General features: G+C 40.6%; 2 protein-coding genes across 2 annotated transcripts; both read left to right on the top strand.

Moving 5' to 3' along the window:
* Positions 1 to 840: 840 nt before the first annotated feature.
* On the top strand, positions 841 to 14,075 carry LOC146457149 (uncharacterized). Its single transcript, XM_085092272.1, has 7 exons — positions 841 to 1,249; positions 2,866 to 3,015; positions 3,596 to 3,875; positions 4,683 to 4,763; positions 10,166 to 10,575; positions 12,166 to 12,315; positions 12,935 to 14,075. The coding sequence occupies exons 1-7, from the start codon at positions 953 to 955 to the stop codon at positions 13,256 to 13,258; spliced, it is 1,692 nt and encodes a 563-aa protein (XP_084948398.1). The 5' UTR covers positions 841 to 952; the 3' UTR covers positions 13,259 to 14,075.
* A 3,233-nt stretch (positions 14,076 to 17,308) lies between these two features.
* LOC146457148 (DBH-like monooxygenase protein 1 homolog) lies at positions 17,309 to 21,917 on the top strand. The gene is made up of 3 exons (XM_085092263.1): positions 17,309 to 17,672; positions 18,418 to 18,567; positions 21,815 to 21,917. Exons 1-3 carry the CDS (start codon positions 17,397 to 17,399, stop codon positions 21,830 to 21,832), a joined length of 444 nt encoding a protein of 147 aa, XP_084948389.1. The 5' UTR covers positions 17,309 to 17,396; the 3' UTR covers positions 21,833 to 21,917.
* Positions 21,918 to 23,061: the final 1,144 nt, after the last annotated feature.

Below are 23,061 nucleotides of genomic sequence, written 5' to 3'. Positions count from 1 at the left end.
TCGGGGCCAATACAGAGGTAATTATCAATACCCGGGTGACGTCAATACCCTAAGGCCATAAACTTGTTTTCTATTGTAAACAATAAGTCACCAACGCAACTGGCATAACCGAAATTGCAGTGTGATGTCAACAGTAAGGTTTCCATGCCAATATTTTTGCTATAAAACAAACTAATACGTTTTCTCAAGAGCGTCCTAGAGCTTTGTAACCGACATAAAAGTGAAAAATCCGGAGAAATACTGTAAAACAAACACTACCACGCGAAACTGTACGGTTCAGTGGCTTTCATCTATAGCGTGCAAATATTTAAACGTTCGAATCATAGCGTGCAATTTATTTCCGACTTGACAAAACAACAATAGAAAACTTTCCAAAAGCAAATATCGCTACAGAGGAGGGTTGAGGGGGCGGGGGGGGAAGAAGTTGCGGGCCAGGATGGTGGTACTCAGAAAAATTAACAACAAAGAGACGCCGAAGACCGTTTCTGGGTTTGAAATTACCGATTGGGGACTTCTTGAAATTGGAAATTTTTCCAGTGGACTTGATCGGGGAGAGAAGCTTTTAGTAGGGAGTTAATTAGGGTTTTATGCGGAGGAGAATAGGCTATGGGAGATAAGCTCTGGGCGTTCGACTTTTTTGGGTCGCCTTCCTCTCGTGACTAATTGGAGTTCTCTGGAGCTAACAGCATACCCTCTTTCGGCTCCTCTCCCTCGCTAGAATATCTGAGTACCATCTCCCCCCCCCCCCCCCCCCCCTCCTCGCAACCCAGGGTGTAGGCTTCTTTAAAATGCAAATGAATTCAATGTACGTAAATGACAAATACAATTGCTGTCAATTTATAAAGCGTCACCGGGCGTTCACTGCACAGTAGTTCTGAGAATTCGGAACAGAGCTGACGTCCTCCAGTTGCTCGGATTGAGAATTTTCACAACTGGAACAAAACCTGCATCCATGGCATTCACAGGCAAAATCTGCGCCTTCGTTGTACTGGCCGTTCTTGCTTATGCTGTTCACGAAGTCCATTCGCATATGCATACTGGGATGATGCACTACGCCAGTGTTGCGCACAGTGACGGCAATTTCGAGTTGAAGTGGACGTACAAAAACAACATGCTGCATTTCAAAATGAAGTGCAAAGGCCTCGGATGGTGTGCGGTCGGATTTTCCACGGTAGACCCCGGTGCAGGCATGACACAATATGATATTGCTGCTGGTGGTGTGGATGCTAACATGACGGGATATCTTTCTGTAAGTTTATCAACTATAAAGACACTATATTTTAAGTGCGGTGATCGAAGGCAATAACTGGTTTCTGCCTCCAGTATTACTTGGGCGCTAAAATTTGTATCTTAAATTGCTGGGAAATGTTCGCTACGGAAACTAAATCTAAATCGATACTGTGCAAAAGGGTGTGATAGTGGCAACACCCATTCCTTTCAACTCCGATTTAGTTACTAACGAGAAAAGTAAAGCGTTATTTACATGTACACATACTAAATACAACATATTATGTCTTTTTACAACTGCCTCTCCACTGGCTCAAGGAGACTGGCATTTTTTTTCTTTTTTTTGTACTGCGCCAGGAGAAAACAAAGCAAGTGATCGGGCATAATTTATACATTTCGGTCGCATCCACTGGTAAGACCTAAAGGAAAAATAAAGACTTCTCGCAGTTATTTTATATCCTTTCTTTACTGGGGCCTTTTCTGAATTCCCAAGGACACAGCACAGCGAAATTTTTTAGTAGGAATACTTCGTCGTTTATATTGTTTATAGGTCTGCGTATGAAACCGCCAAAAAATATGGCGTCATTAAAAATACGAGCACCTGTGCATGACTTGGCGAATTTTTTCCTGCGCGCTAATTCGCCCTAGGCGAAATTTCCTTAACGTTATTCAAATTACTAATGCATCCATACGACAACAGAGAGAGCATTAATCTCAAGTCTTACACGGTTGGTTTGTTATAATGGCTCGCTCCTTAACATCCAACATCTACATTGTCCACCAAACCGCGGAGGGGGCAGTCCATAAGTACAGTGCAAGACAACATTTAATTTTACGTACGTATCTCAACTAACAAAAATAGAAAGTAAGACCTAAAACCGGAAAAATTGTTCCAGAAAAAAAAAATTGTTCACGTCCGTCTTGAAAATTAAATAGGAGCTGAAGTTATTTCAGATCTAATGGCTCGGATAAAATATTCCACCCCACCGGTGATGTTTGTTCTTGTCGGCCTGCGTTAAATTTTTGTTAGAGGAAATGATCCATGCGGCCACTTCGAAGCATTTCACCCGCATCCAAGCAACTCAGTGTTATTCAATAATTCGCGCGCTAAAACTGCACACGCGGTGACCGACTGAAAGTTGGAACTTTTACGCATGGCTTTCAGTAGAAACAACAACTCGATCGCAGTGAGACTTCACGAGACACCTCGGTGTTCCAAAAACTGCTTTACTCGGAAGCTGAACATTAACCAGAGATCTGTCAGGGCGTAATGAAAAATTAAAAAAGGAAAACTTTATTGATGTGTCGTAGCTTCTATAGCGTCCTAGATTGTAAGCTAATTGGAGACACCTAACTACTTTACATTATAAAAAATACATACGATCGGTCAATACTACTATCGATGTGTTAAAAGACACCTAACTAATTCACATTATGAAGTATACATAAGTGATCGATCAATACTACTTATAAAAATTATAAAACTTATGAAAACTTATAAAAATAAATAAATACAGAATGAATTAGGCGTAACAGATGATAGCTACCATGATCTCCAGCTTTTGTCACATGTTTCAGATAATAAAATGATTCGAACCTTTTTCCAAATCGCAAACTCATCCTCTTAATTATTGACAGGATTACTGGAGCGCTAGTAGGGGGCCACCAACGAGAGATGCAGTCCAAAACCTGACTTTGGTAAATGCTACAGAATCCGGTGGATATACCATGGTGGAGTTTTACAGGCCTGCCATGACTGGAGATACAGCCAACGATGTACAGTTCATGGTAAGTAACAAATATCCGAATTTAATTCTCACAGAATGAAAACTAGGAGCTAGTCAGGGCTCTCTTCGCGGCTATTAAAATTGAGTATAAGAATCATACCAAGTTATGAATGTTTATACAAAACATTATTGCTTATTCTGGCGCAACAGGAGTCGAAGCCTAAGACCTTCCGATTATTCGGATGCACTGAGCTACAGCCGAGACTCGTGAAAGCTACCGGGCCATTAATCTAGGTTCATGGGATAACGATCCTGCATACTGCTAGGGAGTGTGAAGTAGAATATGTGGAAGAAAATGTTCTGATGTTATGTTTTAAACCTTGCCCGGGTTGTTCGAAGAGCGGATTTCGCTATCCAGCAGATAAAATGTACTCCAATCATTACATTTTATCCGCTGGATAGAGTTATCCGCTCATTGAACAACTAGGGCTTGGTGGATAAATGATAGAGATGTACATTAATCGGGCCGATTTTACCCGTCTACCCAGTTTATAGGCAAAGACTGATGAATGGCATTTCTTTCACAGCTTTTAGATATTACACAAGAGTGTTGATGGTTGTGTCCCTTTTTAAATTTATAGGATGACACTGAAGTTTGGATGATGTACGGTCTGCATGGCACCTTAGAGGCCGATATGGGTTTTTCATCGTCAAATAAACACACTTCCAGAGAACGACTCGGAATGCCAACCAAGTACAACCTGATCATGATGGCAATGAACGCTGGAATGACCACGCCAACGTCAACGCCAACGCAAACGCCAGCACCAACGCCAACGACTAGTGCAGCGAGTCAGCTGGGATTACCCGTTGTGATGTTTTCCATTCTGTCTCTGGCTAGCTGTGTTTTGTCTAGTTTCTAAGACGCCATTATTTTCGCTTTATTTTATGTAACGTGTAAGTTAGAGTAGTCCGCCTACACAGCCGTTATTTGTGAGGGAGATTAAACTTAAAGCGGCAATGTCACCTCAGTAGTAGTGTTACTTTGAAAAAAACATTTGTGACAAAGGAAACGTTAAAATAATGATCCAGTTCTGTAAACGATTACTTTATCAACTAACAGAACTTAGAGTTAATACTGTTTAGCTGCGGGTGGCTAGGATGCAAATGGATGAAACTTGCAATCAAGTTTTTTCTAGTTCCTTCCAGCCTGTACTAGATAAATCGCTAAACACTGGTTACTGTATGTCCTTCCTTTGATAAGCGTCGTGAATTTTTTTTCTGTTTAGTGCTCTAAAAGCAATTGTTGTTTGAGCAAAGTTACATTGCTAAATGTTTGTTGCAGTTTTGTCTAAAACACAGCAAAATCCTAGTGACAATGTCCCTTTAAATTGGATTAGTAAGTAAGAGACGCCAAGCTCATTAAGCCTAAGTGAAGCTCTCAATTTGCCTTCGACTTCGCCAAAAAGAGGGTAGTTTGGCAACCTGGCGTTCGCCGGAGTTCTTCATTTTCCCTTTAACGAAGTTTCTCTCTCTGAACTGGAGGTAGCTGTTCAGGAGGAACTTAATTTGGCGGAGTTTAAAGCAGGAGAGAGTGAATACACGTTAATTTGTTAATGACTGATGTTGTATGCACTGTTAAAAAATAAAAGCTGAAAACTAAATTGCTAAAAGAACAAAACTCAACCGATAGTGTGAAATTAAATGTGTACTTGAAAATTTCGTTAGACCGCGCCGTTCTCAGTAATCTACAAACTGTTTGGCCTGCCGGCGTGGCAGTTGTCCCTTCTCTGATCGAAAGCTCTGGAGGTATGTGAAGTCGATAAGGACTAAAAAAAAGTATTTTCCCTTCTCCTGGCCCCGAAAGCTTTCGTTCCCTTCTCGCGCTTGCTTGGTACGGCCAACAAGCAGATGCAGCAGGGATGTCAAATTCCTTTTTAACAGAAATTGGGTCTATAACCTTAGCAGACAGGTAATGGAGGTTGATAACTCCTTCAAAGGTTTCTTAGTGAAACTGATTAGCGGCCACCTATTAAGCGGCCACCCTCCATTCAGCGGCCACTTTCCATAGTCCCAAATTATTTGCCAGTAGAGTGCTGTATTCGATACCTCTGTTAAACGGCTACCTCTATTAAGCGGCAGCGGCCACCTTTTTGCTGTTGCAAGTTTAGTATTTATTGGTTTTTCTACCTCTGTTAAGCGGCCAGCATATTACCTTTTCAAGCGAAATGGTGACAGATAATATGAAGGTGAAATATTTTGAGCTAAAATTTTTACAGACTGTTGATGCAAAAAAGATCTAAGAAACTTGATCTTTTGTGACAGAGATTTGCATATCTTTCTGTACATACTCAGTGGGGGGGGGGACAGGGGGCGGGAGCCCGGGAGAGGAAAGGGCGGGAGGCGGGAGTTCTAAGAGGACGGGAAGCGGGAGAGCAATACAAAACGGTGAATTTCTTTACTTATTTATGCGTTAGAAAACTATCAAAAACAGAACCCAACAATATTTTACAATGTTATTTGTCCTCCTTTTAGTGTCCTCCGAGGCTTTACACAATATTTTATATCCAAGGGGACACAAAAATTCGTGCTCAGGCGATAAACAGGGTTACTTCCGGTGAAATTGTAAACCCTTTCATGGTGTTACGTCATAGCTCATGAAATGTCAAGCGTGGCATGTGAACACATGTGTGAGTACCGCGCAAGTTGTTAGAAGTCTCAAAAGAGGTGAGCAAGGCGAACAAGTACGCTTCTTGTAAATTTAGTATCAGAGATATAAAAAAAAAATTAATGTCATCAAAGACCATTTTAGTAGTCCTTAGTATTTTTCTGTACGGTAGTGAGAAATCTGGGGCATGGACGACCTTCTTGGGAGTTAGCTCCCAACTCCGGACCGTCAATCGGACTGTACTAAAGATTTAGATGCATGGTGTATGGGAATTTGCGAACAGAATGCTGTTTCAATGAGCACGTGGAGAGTGCGGAGTGGTTCGTTTCACGACGCTGTTTTTCGTTTTGGACAAGGCAAAATCGATTCCTATCACAATTGGGAGCCAAACAGCATGGGAAGCAATCAGGAGCGACTTTGTAGAAAAAAGGAGTAAGATTAGGAGTAGGAGGAGATCAGTGCAGCCTCCTCAGCACATTGATGAAGACTTCTTTTTGATGAACAGTTTGCCTAATTTTGGACGCTTTTTGCATTTAATGCAGTAATTCTTTCCTCAGAGCAGTAGCAACGAGCTTAGAATTCATCACCAGTAACCCAGAGATTTAAACCTTGGATTGAAAGTAGGTCCTAAAGTTTCCTTTTACCTTTTCCCGAACTAAAAGCAATTTTTTCACGCAGTTTTAGGGAGTAAGGATATCGAGAAAGATATCAAGATTATAATTAGTGTATCAAGTAAATGCGATGGATCCGCAATCACGGCGCCAAGAATTAGGCAGACGTACTGCACTCTAACTGAGGCGTTTGGCTGCTAGCTCGCCATGTCCCTGTTTGAATTACATGATCCCAACAAATGAATAATTAAGAAATGCAACAACTATTACACTGCACGATGGACTAAGACTGTTGACACTGAAAGAATAGTTAAACCGTCAAGCAAGACGAACATGTTAGTCAAAAATTAAACACAAACAGCGGTTATGAACATAATAAACTTGCGCATTTTAACTTGACGTAGCATATGAAACGTCAAGTTACATGAAATGCGCAAGTTTATTATGTTTATCATCGCTGTTTGTATTTTGCTTCTGATCAAGCTACGATGGCTCAAGAGCAAAAGCCTTTATGTTAGTCAAAACTTCATTAACTCAGAGTACAAAACCTATCAATAATGTTAATTTTAATCAAAATAAATATAGTAAAAAATGAATAATGAACGGCCTACGAATGGTACGTCCTGGTACAGCTTTATGACTAATACGGGTTTTGAAACCTTCTAATTTACTAGGGGACGGGAGAAACGCGAAAAAGGGCGGGAGGCGGGAGGCAAAGGTACGGGAGGCGGGAGGTTCTGACCCCCCTGTCCCCCCCCCCCCCCCCTACTCAACGCTAAAAAATAATGTACTTATCGACTACGTGCTCTCTGTGTTAGAGCTAGAACTTTGCACGGACTTGAAATGCGCAAATACAGAGCACTCAATGTTTTGTTTCAATGATTTTTGCACTTATCTTCACATATGTTCACTTTTCAACATGCACTTTGCTATATAGAGGCAATAAAATTGCGTTGACTGCCATTCCTACCCAATTTATGTTGTACCCCTATTACTGTAAACGGCCAACCTCTATTAAGCGGCCAGTTTTCAAAGTCCCCAGGGCGGCCGCTTAATAGAGGTCCGACTGTACTATCAAAACTCTGCCGGCCAAAGGCAACTGGATTAGATAATACAGTCGAACCTTCCTTTGCGACTACCTCTCTTTTAATCGTTTGTCTCGTCGGCTTGGAGGCCCGTAATAGTTCTCAAACATCCTCATCGCCGCTCGCATCTTCCAACAAAACGTTCAGTGTAAAATTCGTCTTGGTACGGGTCGATAAGGTGGACGGAACTGGTTCCGGAACGTTTAGCAGGTGGCCGAGACTGCAGTTCTCCGTCTCTTTGGACTGCTTTGAAGTAGATGGCGAACTGTAGGGACGACCTTTTTAAACAATTCTCTGGGGTATTAAAAATAACACACACAAAGCGCTAGAAACGTTGCTGATCATGGCTTTCGTCGCAAGCGCTTTTGCAAACACTTGAAGATTTCCCATCTTGGGCTTGTGGATCCACGTCAACTGCTTTTAAAAGATTGGCTAGAGGAATGCTGGCAACTCCAGCTCTTTCCCGGATCTTAAATAAATTTCCTGCGGAAATGTATTTGTTTTTCTTCCCGAAATCGCCGACTGCTATTTTAAAATAAATGTTACAAATGCGGCATGTATCTGAAGGTTTCGCTGTTAGCTTCACTGCATTAGCCTGCGTCACAGACGGACTATAACCCCCGGTAATTACCGGGGGTTATAGTCCGTCTGTGACGCAGGCTACACTGCATGTGTTCCGCTTGTATTGAAGTTCACTTTGCAAATAGCTGATGTACTGTACTGTATTTTCATGCCTATCCTCACTCGAAAGACTTTCGCAACTGTACTTTGTTTCGAAATGGTACAGAAACTGTACTGTAACGAGGACTATCATTTTTCCTTCAATTTGACGTGTTTATATTTTTTAAGTTGATTCAATTAGTCGAGGCGACAAAGTTTCGGCACACGAGACAGTGAGAAGCTGTTACAGTCTCCTTATTTTTCCCGCCGCCTCCCAACTCCGCTCCCCTCCCCTCGGTAGTTTAGACATTCTCCCCAGATCGCGCTCGCTTTTACAAACCAAGGTGGCGGCAGCTCCATCGAAGCGTACCGGTCTCGAGTCTGGCGGTTTTTATGAGTGGGCTCACCGGAAAGCCGGGCACGAGGGCCAAAACAAGTGGCGAACGCGGCTTTGCCACGACTGTCGCGGCTCTCTCCCCATTTCACCCGCAGCTGCACCACTCGTTTTGGCCCGGCTTTCCCGCCCACCAAAACCGCCAGCTACGCAGAACAGTCTATTTAGACCCCCGCTGGTCTGACCTCTGGTAAACGACCACCTCCCGTAAGCGACCACATATCCTTGACATTATGGGTGGTCGCTTACGGGAGGTTCGACTGTTTTCTGACTTACTCGCTGAATCTCTCACTGTAACATTCAATAAATCCTTGATAGCTGGCATCCGTCCCTAATAGGAATGGAAATCTGCTAGTTTCAATCCACTGTATAAAATCTCCTGGAAGCGTACTGAGTCGACAAATTATCAATGCCCGGGTGACGTCAATATCCTAAGGCCATAGAGTGTTTTCTGATGTAAACAATAAGTCACTAACACAACTGGTATATAACCGAAATTGCAGTGTGATTTCAACAGTAAGGTTCCCATGCCAATATTTTTAGAATAAACAAAATAATACGGTTCAGACGCCGAACTTTTCATGAGCCGAACTTACAGTGTAATTTAAATTAAGGTCGGCCCAAATCACGAAAATGCCGCCTTTTGATTCAGACGCCGAACTTAACTAGCCAAACTTAATTTACTTGAAGCAAAACCAATCGAAATGTTAGCGTTTTTTATTTTTTATTTTTTTATTTGAAATACGTTATAATGATTTATGCATTAGGTTGGGCTTATGAAAAGTTCGACGTCTGAATCAAAGCCGTTCCAAAGCGGAAATTTCCGGCTGAGCCAGCCGGGAAGTTGAAACAGCCGTTCTCAACTGAATCAGACGCCGAACTTTTCATGTACTTAATTCGAGGTATTAGGTTCGGCTCATGAAAAGTTCGGTGTCTGAACCGGGTCTAATCGACAAAAAGTGAAAAATCCGGAGAAATATGGTAAAATGTCAATACTCTAAAAACATACAGTACCACGCGAAACTGTGCGGTTCAGTGGCTTTCATCTATAGCGATCAAATATTTAGACGTTTGAACCATAGCGTGCTGTTTATTTCAAACTTGACAAAAAAGCAAACATCGCTACAGGGGAGGGTTGGAATGGGGGGGGGGGGGGGGGGAAGGGGGTGAGAGCCAGGATGGTTGGTACTCAGAAAAATTAACAACAGGGAGGCACTAGCCTGCGTAGCAGTCGTTTCCGTTTCCTTCAAGCCAAGCGCGCTGGGTAAGCGCTAGGGCATTGGGCAAAAAGGAGCAAAAAAGTACTTTTTTGCTCCTTTTTGCCCAATGCCCTTGCGCGCTTACCCCGCTTGGCTTGAAGGAAAGGGAAACGACTGCTACGCAGGCTAGGGAGGCACCAAAGACCGTTTCTGGATTTGAAATTAGCGATTGAGGACTTCTTGAAATTAGAATTTTTTCCAGTGGACTTTATTGGGGGGGAGAAACTTTAAGTAAGGAGTTAATTACGCTTTTATGCAGAGGAGGATGGGTTTTTGGCAAGAGAGGATGAAGGTCAGGATCCTCTCTTGGTTTTTGGGGATAAGCTCTGGGCTTCCGACTTTTTTTGGCTCGCCTTCCTGTCGTGACATATTGGAGTTATCTGGGGATAACAGTACCCTCTTTCGGCTTCTCCCCGTCGCTAGAACATCTAAGTACCACTCCCCCCCCCCCCCCCTCTCATAACGGGGGGTGTAGGCTTCTTTAAAATGCAAATGAATTCAATGTACGTAAATGACAAATACAATTGCTGTCAATTTATAAAGCGTCACCGGGCGTTCACTGCACAGTAGCTCTGAGTATTCGGAACAAAGCTGACATCCCTCAGTTGCTCGGATTGAGAATTTTCACAACTGGAACAAAACCTGCATCCATGGCATTCACAGGCAAAATCTGCGCTTTCGTTGTACTGGCCGTTCTTGCTTATGCTGTTCACGAAGTCCATTCGCATATGCATACTGGGATGATGCACTACGCCAGTGTTGCGCACAGTGACGGCAATTTCGAGTTGATGTGGACGTACAAAAACAACATGCTGCATTTCAAAATGAAGTGCAAAGGCAACGGATGGTGTGCGGTCGGATTTTCCACGGTAGACCCTGGTACAGGCATGGCACAATATGATATTGCTGCTGGTGGTGTGGCCTCTAACATGGGATATCTTTCTGTAAGTTTATCAACTATAAAGTCTCTGTATTTTAAGCGTGGTGATCGAATGCGATGAGCGCGGTCTTTCTAACCTGGTTTCTGCCTCCGGTATTAATTGGGCGCTAAAATTTGTATCTTGAGTTGCTGGGAAACGTTCGCTACGGAAACTACGTCTAAATCGATACTGTACAAAACCTCCTTTCCCCTCCTTTCAACTTCGATTTAGTTACTTACGAGGAAAGTAAAGCGTTCTTTACATGTACACATACTAAATACAACATATCATGTCTGTTTACGACTGCCTCTCCACTGGCTCAAAGAGACTGGCATTTTTTTCTTTTTTTTTTTGTACTGCGCTAAGAGAAAACAAAGCAAGTGATTGAGCATAATTTATACATTTCGGTCGCTTCTTCTGGTAAGACCTAAAGGAAAAATAAAGACTACTTGTAGTTATTTTAGTCCTTTCTTTATTAGGGCGTTTTCTGAATTCGCAAGGACACAGCACAGCGAAATCTTTTAGTAAGAATACTTCGTCGTTTATTTTGTTTATAGGTCTGCGCATGAAACCGCCAAAAAATATGGCCAGTGCATGACTTGGCGAATTTTTACTGCGCGCTAATTCGCCCTAGGCGAAATTCCTTGATGTTATTTAAATTGCTAATGCATCCATACGACAACAGAGAGAGTATTAATCTCAAGACGTACACGGTTGGTTTGTTAAAATGGCTCGCTCCTTAACATCTAACATCTACATTGTCCACCAAACCGCGGAGGGGGCAGTCCACAAGTACAGTACAAGACAACATTTAATTTTACGTAGGTATCCCAACTAACAACTGAAATAGAAAGTAAGATCAAAAACAAGAAAAATTGTTCACATCCGTCTTGAAAATTAAATAGGAGCTGAAGTTATTTCAGATCTAATAGCTCGGATAAAATATTGCAGTCGACCGGTGATTTTTGTTCTTGTCATCCTGTGTTAAATTTTTGGTAGACGAAGTGATTCTGCGCAATGATCCATGCGGCCACTTCGAAGCATTTCACCCGCATCCAAGCAACTCAGTGTTATTCAATAATTCGCTAAAACTGAACACGCGGTGACCGACTGAAAGTTGGAACTTTTATGCATGGCTTTCAGTAGAAACAACAACTCGATCGCAGTGAGACTTCGAGACACCTTATTTCACCTCTGTGTTCCGAAAACTGCTTTACATGGAAGCTGGGCATTAACCAGAGATCTGCTAGGGCGTAATGAAAAATTAAAACTTTAGTGATGTATCGTAGCTTCTAACGTACTAGATTGCACGCTAATTGGAGACACCTAACTACTTTACATTATAAAATATACATACGATCAGTCCATACTACTGTCGATGTGTTAAAAGACACCTAACTACTTCACATTATGAAGTATACATAAGTGATCGATCAATACTACTAGTAAAAATTATAAAACTTATGAAAACTTATAAAAATAAATAAATACGGAATAAATTAGGAGTAACAGATGATAGCTACCATGATCTCCAACTTTTGTCACATGTTTCAGATAATAAAATGTTGCGAACCTTTTTCCAAATTGCAAACGCATCCTCTTGTTTATTGACAGGATTACTGGAGCACTAGTACGGGGCCACCAACGAGAGATACAAACCAAAACCTGACTTTGGTAAATGCTACAGAATCCGGTGGATATACCATGGTGGAGTTTTACAGGCCTGCCATGACTGGAGATACAGCCAACGATGTACAGTTCATGGTAAGTAACAAATATCCGAATTTAATTCTCACAGAAGGAAGACTAGGAGCTAGTCAGGGCTCTCTTCGCGGTTATTAAAATTAAGTATAAGTATCATACTAAGTTATGAATGTTTATACAAAACATTATTGCTTATTCTGGCGCAACAGGAGTCGAACCTAAGACCTTCCGATTATTCGGATGCACTGAGCTACAGCCGAGACTGGTGAAAGCTATTGCCATTAAACTAGGTTCATGGGACAACAATCCTGCATACTGCTAGGGAGTGTGAATGTCCATGAGCGGAATATGTGGAAGAAAATGATGTCATATTATGTTTTAAACCTGGCTCGGGTTCTTCAAAGAGCGGATATAGCTATCTCGGCCCAGTAGATAAATCGCTATCCAGTGGATAAAATGTACTCCAACCATCACATTTTATCCGCTCACTGGATAGAGTTATCCGCTCTTTGAACAACCAGGGCTTGGTGGAAAAATGATTGATTTCTACATTTCTCGGGCCGATTTTACCCGTCTACCCAGTTTATAGGCAAAGAAGATTGAATGGCATTTCTTTCACAGCTGTTAGATGGTTTACAATTAAGAGTGTTGATGATTGTTTCCCTCTTTAAATTTATAGAATGACACTGAAGTTTGGATGATGTACGGTCTGCATGGCACCTTGGACGCCGTTATGGGTTTTTCACCGTCAAATAAACACACTTCCAGAGAACGACTCGGAACGCCAAGCAAGTTCAACCTGATCATGATGGCAATGAACGCTGGAATGCAGACGCCAACGCCAACGCCAACGCCAACGCCAACACAAACGCCCATGCAAACGCAAGCGCAAACGCCAGCGCCAACGCCAACGCCAACGACAAGTGCAGCGAGTCAGCTGGGATTACGTGCTGTGATGTTTTCCATTCTGTCTCTGGCTAGCTGTGTTTTGTCCAGTTTCTAAGACGCCATAAGTTTCGCTTTATTTTGTGCAACGTGTAAGTTAGAGTAGTCCGCCTACGCAGCCGTTATTTGTGTCGTCACGCAACGCTACTGTGGGGAGGAGCGTTGCGTGATGACACAAATAACGGCTGCGTCGGGAGACCAATCTTAAAGCGGCAATGTAGTGTCACTTTGAATAGCCAAAAAAAAAAACATTTGTGACAAAGGAAACGTTAAAATAATGGTCAAGTTCTGTAAACGATTACTTTACTAATTAACAGAAGTTAGAGTTAATACTGTTTAGCTGCGGGTGAAAAGGATGCAAATGGATTGCAACTTGCAAGTTTTTTCAAGTTCTTCCTGCGTGTGCTAAATCGCTAAACACTGGTTACTGTATGTCCTTCCTTCGATCATCGCGTCATGAATCTTTTTTTCTGTTCAGTGTTTGAAAAGCAATTGTTGTTTGAGCAAAGTTACATTGCTAAATGTTTGTTGCAGTTTTGTCTAAAACACAGCAAAATCCTAGTGACAATGTCCCTTTAAATTGGATTAGTAAGTAAGAGACGCCAAGCTCATTAAGCCTAAGTGAAGCTCTCAATTTGCCTTCGACTTCGCCAAAAAGAGGGTAGTTTGGCAACCTGGCGTTCGCCGGAGTTCTTCATTTTCCCTTTAACGAAGTTTCTCTCTCTGAACTGGAGGTAGCTGTTCAGGAGGAACTTAATTTGGCGGAGTTTAAAGCAGGAGAGAGTGAATACACGTTAATTTGCTAATGACTGATATTGTAGACACTGTTAAAAAATAAAAGCTGAAAACTAAATTGCTAAAACAACAAAACTCAACCGATAGTGTGAAATTAAATGTGTACTTGAAAATTTCGTTAGACCGCGCCGTTCTTAGCCTCCCACGCAGACGTCCTTAGGGGTTCGTCACGCGTCTAGCCTGCCGGCGTGGCAGTTGTCCCTCTCTGATCGAGAACTCTGGAGGTATGTGAAGTCGAAAAGGACTAGAAAAAACTATTGTCCACTGGATTAGATAATATTTCAGCGAATTGAGGGAATGCCTTGACTTACACGCTGAATCTCTCACTGTATTATTATTATTATTATTATTATTATTATTATTATTATTATTATTATTATTATTATTATTATTATTATTATTATTATTATTGTTATTATTATTATTATTATTAATAATAATAATTGTGTTATGTTTTTGTCATATATCAATAACTTACCGAATTGCTTACAGTTTTCATAAACCAGCTTGACGTTTGCTAGTGCTGACGTTAATCGTGTAAATAATTGTCTTGATTATGATCTACAAAGCAAAGTGTACACTTGGTTATCAGCCAAACCTTTAGTAGGGACTTTACTAGGGTTTTATGCGGAGGAGAATTGGTTTGGGGGATACATTCTGAGTGTTCGACTTTTTTGAATAGGAGTCACTGGTCGGGGCTAACAACATGGCCTCGTTAGTTCCTCCCTATCGCTAGTACATCTGAGTACCCTCCCCACACCCTCCTGATCCCAGGCTTCTTTAATAAAATGCAAATGAATCTAATATACGTAAATGACAAATACACTTGCAGTCAATCAGTGTAAAGCGTCACCTGGTGTTCACTGCACGCCGGGTACTTCAGAGTATTCGGAACAGAGCTGACATCCCCCAGTTGCTCTGATTTAGAATTTATTTATGTGGCTTCACGTGAGGCGGAATGCCCAATTGTGTACGAGAGAAATACATGCACCGTACTGCGCGGTCAACAGACCCTTCCACGGTTTTTAAACTTTTGACATGGCCCAATTAGCAATAATCGATCAAACCGCTGCAAAGCACGCCTTAAAATCAATAAAGCTGCCAAGTTTGAGAGTGATTTGTTGAAAATTAACGAGGATATGTATCTGCAAAGTCGCGACAATTTACAGACGTTTGTATGGTGGAGAATAAGTTTGTGCGCCCCACCATACAAACTTTTGTAAAATTTCGCGACTTTGCAGAGCTATATCTTCGTTCGCATCTGACATACCACTTTCAAACTTGGCAAGTTTACTAATTTTAAGGCGCTCTTTCCAGAAGTGTCGATGGATGTTCTCTAACTGGTCCTTATCAAAAGTTGAAAAAAAAAACCGTGGAAGGGTCTATTGTCAGTATCGTTACTTTTCTGGTTTTAACAATTAAGTCTATACTCTTCCGCGTTCTCTACGAGTTGAAGTCATCTTACGCCTACCACAGAGCTGAAAACTCAACCTTGCAGTCAAAAATGACGTCCGGACATACGTATTCATACTAGTTTTAACACCACCAGCTTTCAACCTGTCATGGACGTATTTTGCGTTCAACGACAAACACTGCCGGTTATTTATGGTAACTGAAAATGTTTGTTATTTATGGCAGACAAAAGGGCGTGCGCTTATTGGAGATGACACCTTATCTTGTTTTAGCCGACAATATCAGTAAGCTTCATAGACAAGAAATGTTGACCGTCTGTCTTTTTGTGCTCGACCAGGAATTGCTTCCAAAAACCGAAACTCTCTTTCTCAAGTTCAGCACAAGTGATCAACAACCCAGTTTACCTTTCCACAACTACTGAAGGGCACAGTTACAGACTTATGATCATACCATAACTGGTAACTTGTTTTATGTGACGGAAATACCCTTTGTCCATTGTCCTTACCTTGCCCTTCCCCTCCCTCCTTGTCTTTCTCTTCCTCCAAGGTAAGGTCCCGCAATAATTTCTCCCAGATCTCGAAACACAAGAGCTTCTTGCGAATAATAAACTACCTCAATTCGTTACATGCAAGCAGACTTACGTAATTACCCCTTCTCTTCTCTTCTAGGAATTTGACCACTAAGTAGAGGCCTGGTGTAGAAAAGGGTACTGGAAAATAAATATTTTACAATAGGTTAGGGTTTAAAGAACCGGACCGCACGCCCCTACCAAAAAATTCAGGGAAGTACCCCCTCCCCCTCCCCCCAGCCCCTCTCGGAATGCTGGGCAGCAAACGAATAAATTTCAACTGGCAAAACACTATTTTTTCTCACTTCAAAGTCTTCACCTTCTTAAGCAGTGATCGCTTTTTCAGTTGTGTTAATGTGTTCCTCAAAATGTCTAAGCGGTCAATCCCGAGGCGATTCAGTCTTCTCACGGTTCTTCAAATAATGCGAGAACACTGGTAATGCTATCTTTACAGTCTTTCGATAAGTCGTTTCTGCAGATGACAATTAACTGATCAATATTTCCCGTTCGGTCGAATCAGTTCTCTCACTGATCTCGTAAAGCAAGTTATTATACTCATGTTTAGACATTTATGAATGAAAGGTAAAGGCAGTGAATGGAAGCAGCCTTTTTGTTACGGAAAAGTCTGCAGAGTCAAGTTGCTTACACGTAGTTATCCAACATCATGGACGACCATGCAGAAAGAAGGGGCTTTGCGTGGCTTTTTCGCGCTGGAAATTCTTGAATCTTGGCACTGGAGGAACCGCGGAAAGAATCTTCCATTCGTACTGATCTACTTTATTACAGCGCGACATGCAGCTTTAGCTAAATAAACTTTGAAATAAATGTCACCGAACGGCAAGCACCCATCGGCCGAGACGATCTCAATCCACCCAACTCTCTTGCACCTTTTTTTGGTCAAGACAAAATAACTGCTTTACATCCCACAAAGTATTTTTGCGGTATTTTCCTTGTTATTGGCCCCATGCCTTGAATTTAAGGGGGCTTTTTGAAAAAGACACATAGGCTGAATACAATATTTTATATATAAAATGTGTCACCCCACAACGGGAATTGGTGCAAAATAGAACTGATTTTCATTTTTATAGATTCAAGGCACAATGAAAATATTTCCTGTTCTCTCGGTATAGTAAGAGTTATCGAGGTGGGAAGGTAGAGTGAAATTTTAAAGTCTCCCAGAGCTAAAAAGAAAATACGGCATGTTGTTTTTAGTTGTAGCGTGCGTATGCAAAAAAAAATAGATTTGCGCACAATATCCGTCTTTTCCGTTTTCGTAAGTTAAAATAGCTCAATGGATTACTTATAAAGCTTTGTACGCATGTAGTTGCCGCACATTCCACCGACGTTGTAAAAGAGAGTAAACAACTTGTACTCTCGAGTTATTCAGAACATAAAAAACTAGTCGAACAAAATCGTGTCCATGGAATTCGCGAGCCAAATCTACGCTCTCTCTGTGCTAGCCTTGTTTTGTTACACTCTTTCTGAAGTGGATTCGTTGAATCCAGCCATCGTCGAATCCGGTGATGGTAATTTCAAGGTGCAGTGGACGTATGGCAACGGAAAGCTGATCTTCAACATGACTTGTAAAACCACGGGCTGGTGTGCAGTGGGTTTTACCACAACTGCTGATGGACGAAACATGGTGAATTACGACAGTGCTGTCGGCGGTGTCGCCTCTAACGTCCCATATCTTGATGTAAGTTTATTTTACTGTGTTTTTTTATTTGTTTCGACTCTGTTTTAGGGTTGGGTGATTTAGGGGTGCGGAGGTCTAAGATTAACCAGCTATAAATGCATTGGACTTTCGACCTCAGTAAACTGAGGGTTCGTCCTGAACAAGAACCTGCTTTCCGCTGTTGAGTTTATATTTCATAGGTAAGATACCTAGCAAGGTAAGTGGAGGATTACTAGCGGTGCTTATAGTCACTTCAGGCTTCAAGACTAGTATAGGAGCTACAGAGTTTTTGAACGATGAACCACAAAGCTAGTTCCATCCGGCGTTAATTGCCATGGTAAAAAAATTAGGGAGATATTATAGGTCTTTTCTTTCATTTAGACTTTCTTTTTTTCGCCTTGATGTTATAAGACGTACTGTAGAAAAAGGACAGTACAAACTGCTGTACAATAGATTTCAATAAAAGCTCAGAATCCATAATGCCTCGACCGTACAGCGAAGACTTGAGATGGCAGGCATTATGGATTCTGAGCTTTTATTGAAATTTATTGGGTATTTCCCAGACTACCTTTCGGCATTGTCGCGTACGCTTTTACGCTTTTTTTGGCCAACAGCTGCATATATAAAGAAATCCTGAATGTTTTTTTTCTAGAAATCACAAAACCCCTGGAAATTTTATGCTTTGCGTTTTCAAATTTTTCCAGGGCAATTTATTTATACCACTTTCCTGACTATACAAAGTGGTGTTTTTGTTTTATCCTGAAAGGGTTACCAAAGCACCTTTAAAACTACACCATCAAAAGATCCAACGCCAGACTACAATCTGATCAAGGCTACTGAAGAAAATGGATATACCAATGTGCAGTTTGACAGGGACACAACAACAGAGGGAGACGACAAAGATGTTCAATTTCTGGTCAGTATTATACTTTTGACTTTTTTACCGGAAAAATACCTATGAGGGGAACTCTCATCTGCTCGTGCAGGCTAAAACCGGCACCCAATCTACTATATTTTTATCTTTGTCGGGCTACTGCCTTTGTAAGTTGTATTTTATAACCCGGCTTGATCTTCGAGGGCGGGCATCAGTTCGTACCGTCAGAGTTCTTACATATCCACTTAGACTTCAGTTCGCGTTACCATAACTACAACAAAACTCGGAAAGCAAACTCGGAAATGGGCCGAGTACTTCCGGCTAAATTAAAAATCTTTCCAAACCCACTTCATTGGGGCGTAATTTCATCGTCAGCTATATTGAGTACGGATCAATTTTCAAACTCCTCCGACGTTTCCCAAAGAGTACTAGTTCTATGATCGAGTACTTCTATGATTTTCGAAGAGTTCTACGGAAGTAATTTGAACGAAATGTGTTCAAACTGACAACATAAGACGCCAGTTCTCAGTGAAGATTACTGAGTACTTCTCTTAGGCTAGATTTATGAAGGAGTCACTTCAAATATATTTTGATTACATCCTAGATATATTGGGGGAGGGGGGGCTCAAACCACCTTTTAATTTACCAAATCTTGATGACGAAATTCTGTTGTGAATGAAAGAAAAAACAGCGAAGTAAGCGATGGGTGACTCTTTTAAATAGACATTGTTTTATCCACCTTTTGACTGGTTTCATTCCCCAAGGTATTGGGGTTTTGTTCCACAAAACTTAGGCACGTCAACTTCGCCTAATTTTAAGGTGGTTCTTAATTTGGAAACGTTTCAATGCCGCGATTATTACAGCTATTTTATAAAACATGTATCAGTATGAAAGGCTTAGGAAATGGGTAAGGTTGGATGAAGATTTTGATTTGGGACTGACGTCTACCTGCTGCCGATAAGAGGGGTTTTTTTTTTTTTTTTTTTATTTCGAAAAACACAATACTTACAATACAATATGAACGCCACTTACACTTACAACAATGCTTATTTAGGCCCGGTTCATACGTCGAACTTTACATGAGCCGAACCTAATCATCTGGTTCGGCTCATGTAAAGTTCGACGTATGAACCGGGCCTAACATTTAATGAAAGCATTCTAAAATCACTCATTTCTCAATGATTTTTCTTTTTGGTACGGAAAGAGCTTGGAAGACCATTTGCCCAAAAAACGAAAACACTGACACAAAAACATAAACACAAAGTGAATAATTTAGCTTGGAAAATAATATCGAATTTCAAATTTTCACCTTCTCTCTTGAAGGAGTGTAGCATCGTTTCTCTCTCCCTCAGCCGCACTTGCTCCGAACCGATAAATATTAACTTAATAAAACGATTGAAAGTAATTATGGCTTCCTGTGAATGCATATATATCATTTGTCAAGGATTAACAAAGATTAACGGTCTTTGAGCTTATGAAATCAAGTGAAAAAAACTAGATAATGCATCTTAGAATATTGTAGACCGTCTGGAGTAAAGACAGTATATTTGATAGTATAACAATAAACGCGATCAAGTCAAGTAGTCAGTTTAGCTGGTGTTGGCATTTTCAGCTTGCAGGTAGAAGGACTTAAGTTTTGACTCACCATTCAGCTTAAAAAAATGATCCTGGCCGGTACGCTCCAAGGAATATAGGTAAATTGGACATCTTCTCGACTACGGATTTCATTCAGGTGTCTCTCTTTAAGCTTTTTACGCTGCTCCCTCACAGATTTTGATACATCGTCTGAAATGTATAGATTTGCTTCATGGAAAGGATTCTCTTTTAATTTAGAGGCAGCATTACGCAAGATGTATTCCTTGGCGGTATATCTTAGTAAATATATATGGACTGGCCTTGGTGGAGGAGCCCCGCTTGTAGTACTTTGCCGTTGTTTGATATTGGTGTATCTCCTCTAAGCCCATACGTTCCGTCAAGATCGAAGTTACCAGCGCTAAGCAGGACGAGTCCTTTTCGACACCTTCTGGAATGTTCCAGATCGCAATATTATTTCTCTTAGAGCGGTTTTCCATTTCTTCTAGTTTCTTCTCGAGTAGTTCTACTTGTACTACATCAGCTTTCTTTACCAAGGTTTCTTTTACTGTTTCCATTTCTTGGTTCATCGCTTCTAAACCTGCGAATAGTTCGCTCGTTGTAGTTTCAAGAGTTGTCAGCTTCGTTAGAATAGTATCAGGGCGACTTTGGCTTGAAGCTTCCAACTTATCGATTTTTTCTGCAAGACTTTTCACAAGACGACTCAGCTCCGCAACGCTATCCGCCGACATATTAGACTGAACTTTAAGCTTCTTTCCTGAGCGCAGAATACTCATATTAACGACTTTGAAGCCATTTTAGATACTTTTCGAGCAGAGCACGGAACGGCACGTATTACTACCTCGAAGCCATGCCCAGTCCCTGAGCTGCCGATAAGAGTTGCAAATGAACCTTATATACGCTCCTTTCAATATAAGGTTTTAAATTCTATTTTGTACACAAATGATATACTTTATAAAATAGGCTACGTTTCAATCCCCAACTGCTGTTTTTGCCACGAGACACTCGAAACTCTAAGTAATATCTTATTTAGTTGCTCTTTTTCAAACTCCTTTTGGAATGAGGTTATTCTAACATTTTAAATAAGCTTTGTGGGTGCAGATGTCTCTCGTTACGTCAAGCTGTTATAGGATTTCTAAAGGAGGAGATGGATCTGGTTAGTTATCATATAGTCTCTTGTAATTATATAATTATTCTAGGTAAAAACTACCTGTGGACCTGTAGGTATAAGAACATAAAACCTTTCATCCACTTTAAGAGAATTATGCTTGACAAATACGAAACGGAAAAACAAAATGAATATGTTCAACAAAAAAAAAAAAGGAAACCATTTGACTGAAGAGCTTATTTTATTTTAGACGGTTAAATTTTTCTATCCTTATTGTGTGCTATTAACTTACTACCAATCATGTAATTGTACTTTTCGGTGTCAAGCCAAGAATTTTAATCTACCAATGTTATGTTAATTTAATAATATATATATTGTATTACTTATAATTGAGAAACGTTCAGGACTAAATTGTAATATCTAAGGTTATTTTAAGTGTGAATAAAGTTGTTTAAAAAAAATTACCATTATTCTTCCACACTAAATTATTCCCAAATAAATTTCAGGAAAGTTCCCCAAGGTATGTCAGAACAAACTAAAACAGTCCATTACACTAACTCTGGCTTTTGTCTTGTGTTAAATTTTCAGGGTAACACTGATGTCTAGATTGTGTGGGCCTGGCGTGACGTTTAGGTCTGAACGCGAACTTGAAACACACCGCCACCGGGATATCACGAAGGAAGTACAATCTGATCATGGAGACAACTGGGAAGAAACCCACAAAGAAGAACGCAGTGGGTCAAGCGGGGGCACGTTTCGTGGTTTTTTTCTGTGTTGGCCTTGATCGCTTGTACCTTGTAGGTAGGTAGGTATATGTAGGTTGCTTTTATTTATACCCCGGGGTATCCAATCGATGGAATCGATAATCGATGGCAATCGATATCAATCGATACCAATCGATATCAATTAATCGATTGATATTGATAATCGATGACCAATCGATGGCGAAGATTCGTGTGTTTATCGATTGGTATCGATTATCAATACCAATCAATAGATAAATTGGTATCGATTGGTATCGATTGGTTGCAGATTGGCGGAACCGGAATCGATGCATAAAAAACACAACTTTGTACGTAGTAATTGTAAACATTTCATTTTTAAATGTTAACAGGAGAACAATACTCTCTTCTTTCTCTTTAACGTTAACGCCCCGTCCACAGGAATCTGGTTTTTTTTTTTTTTTTTTTTTGACAAATTAAAGGTTTGTTCCATGGGCCAATCAGTATAGACTTCAAAAAACGGAAAGAGGTTGAATCGTGCCTTCACAGAAAAATTCTGGTAGCGCATACAATAATATTATGAGAACAGTACACCGAAATAACAATGTATGTGTTTTGAATAATTTCATATTTGTTTGCCGGGATTGTTTGTTACGGTCATAAAAAAAAATTCACTAACACAGAAATATCTGCATGTAGTGGCCAAAGAGGATCCACAAGCTCGGACTTTCCCTAACATAGTTTTAGCACCTATTATAGGATTTTTCCATTGTGTTTGTTAATTTTAATGCCTTAGCTTTTTAGCACTAGGTTTAATGCGCACGGCTCTTTAGAAGACCACTTTTTAGTGATAACGATTCCGTGGATACATAAACTTGTTATTATTATTATTATTATTATTATTATATTATTATTATTATTATTATTATTATTATTATTATTATTATTATTATTATTATTATTATTATTATTATTACTGTAGGTGGCCGAGCTGTCCACGTGTCCACGATGGTTCACAACTTTAAACAACTTTAAACTTTGCAGTGAACACTTCACCGACGTTCACCTCAAAACGGCAAAGATGATAGCCTTTGACGATGCACCTTATATTCA

This window comes from Pavona decussata, unplaced genomic scaffold (genome assembly GCF_977016875.1).
Source record: "Pavona decussata unplaced genomic scaffold, jaPavDecu1.1 SCAFFOLD_245, whole genome shotgun sequence".
NCBI lineage: Eukaryota > Metazoa > Cnidaria > Anthozoa > Scleractinia > Agariciidae > Pavona > Pavona decussata.
Note: the sequence above shows the minus strand (reverse complement) of the source record. Positions and strands in the feature narration are given on the sequence as shown.

Excerpts from the sequence above, each read along its gene's own strand:
- LOC146457149 (XM_085092272.1), top strand. The coding sequence starts at position 953 with ATGGCATTCACAGGCAAAATCTGCGCCTTCGTTGTACTGGCCGTTCTT. Across the intron at positions 1,250-2,865 it reads ACATGACGGGATATCTTTCT|GATTACTGGAGCGCTAGTAG; the intron begins GTAAGTTTATCA and ends AATTATTGACAG. Across the intron at positions 12,316-12,934 it reads CCAACGATGTACAGTTCATG|AATGACACTGAAGTTTGGAT; the intron begins GTAAGTAACAAA and ends TTAAATTTATAG.
- LOC146457148 (XM_085092263.1), top strand. The coding sequence starts at position 17,397 with ATGGAATTCGCGAGCCAAATCTACGCTCTCTCTGTGCTAGCCTTGTTT. Across the intron at positions 17,673-18,417 it reads CTAACGTCCCATATCTTGAT|GGTTACCAAAGCACCTTTAA; the intron begins GTAAGTTTATTT and ends TTATCCTGAAAG.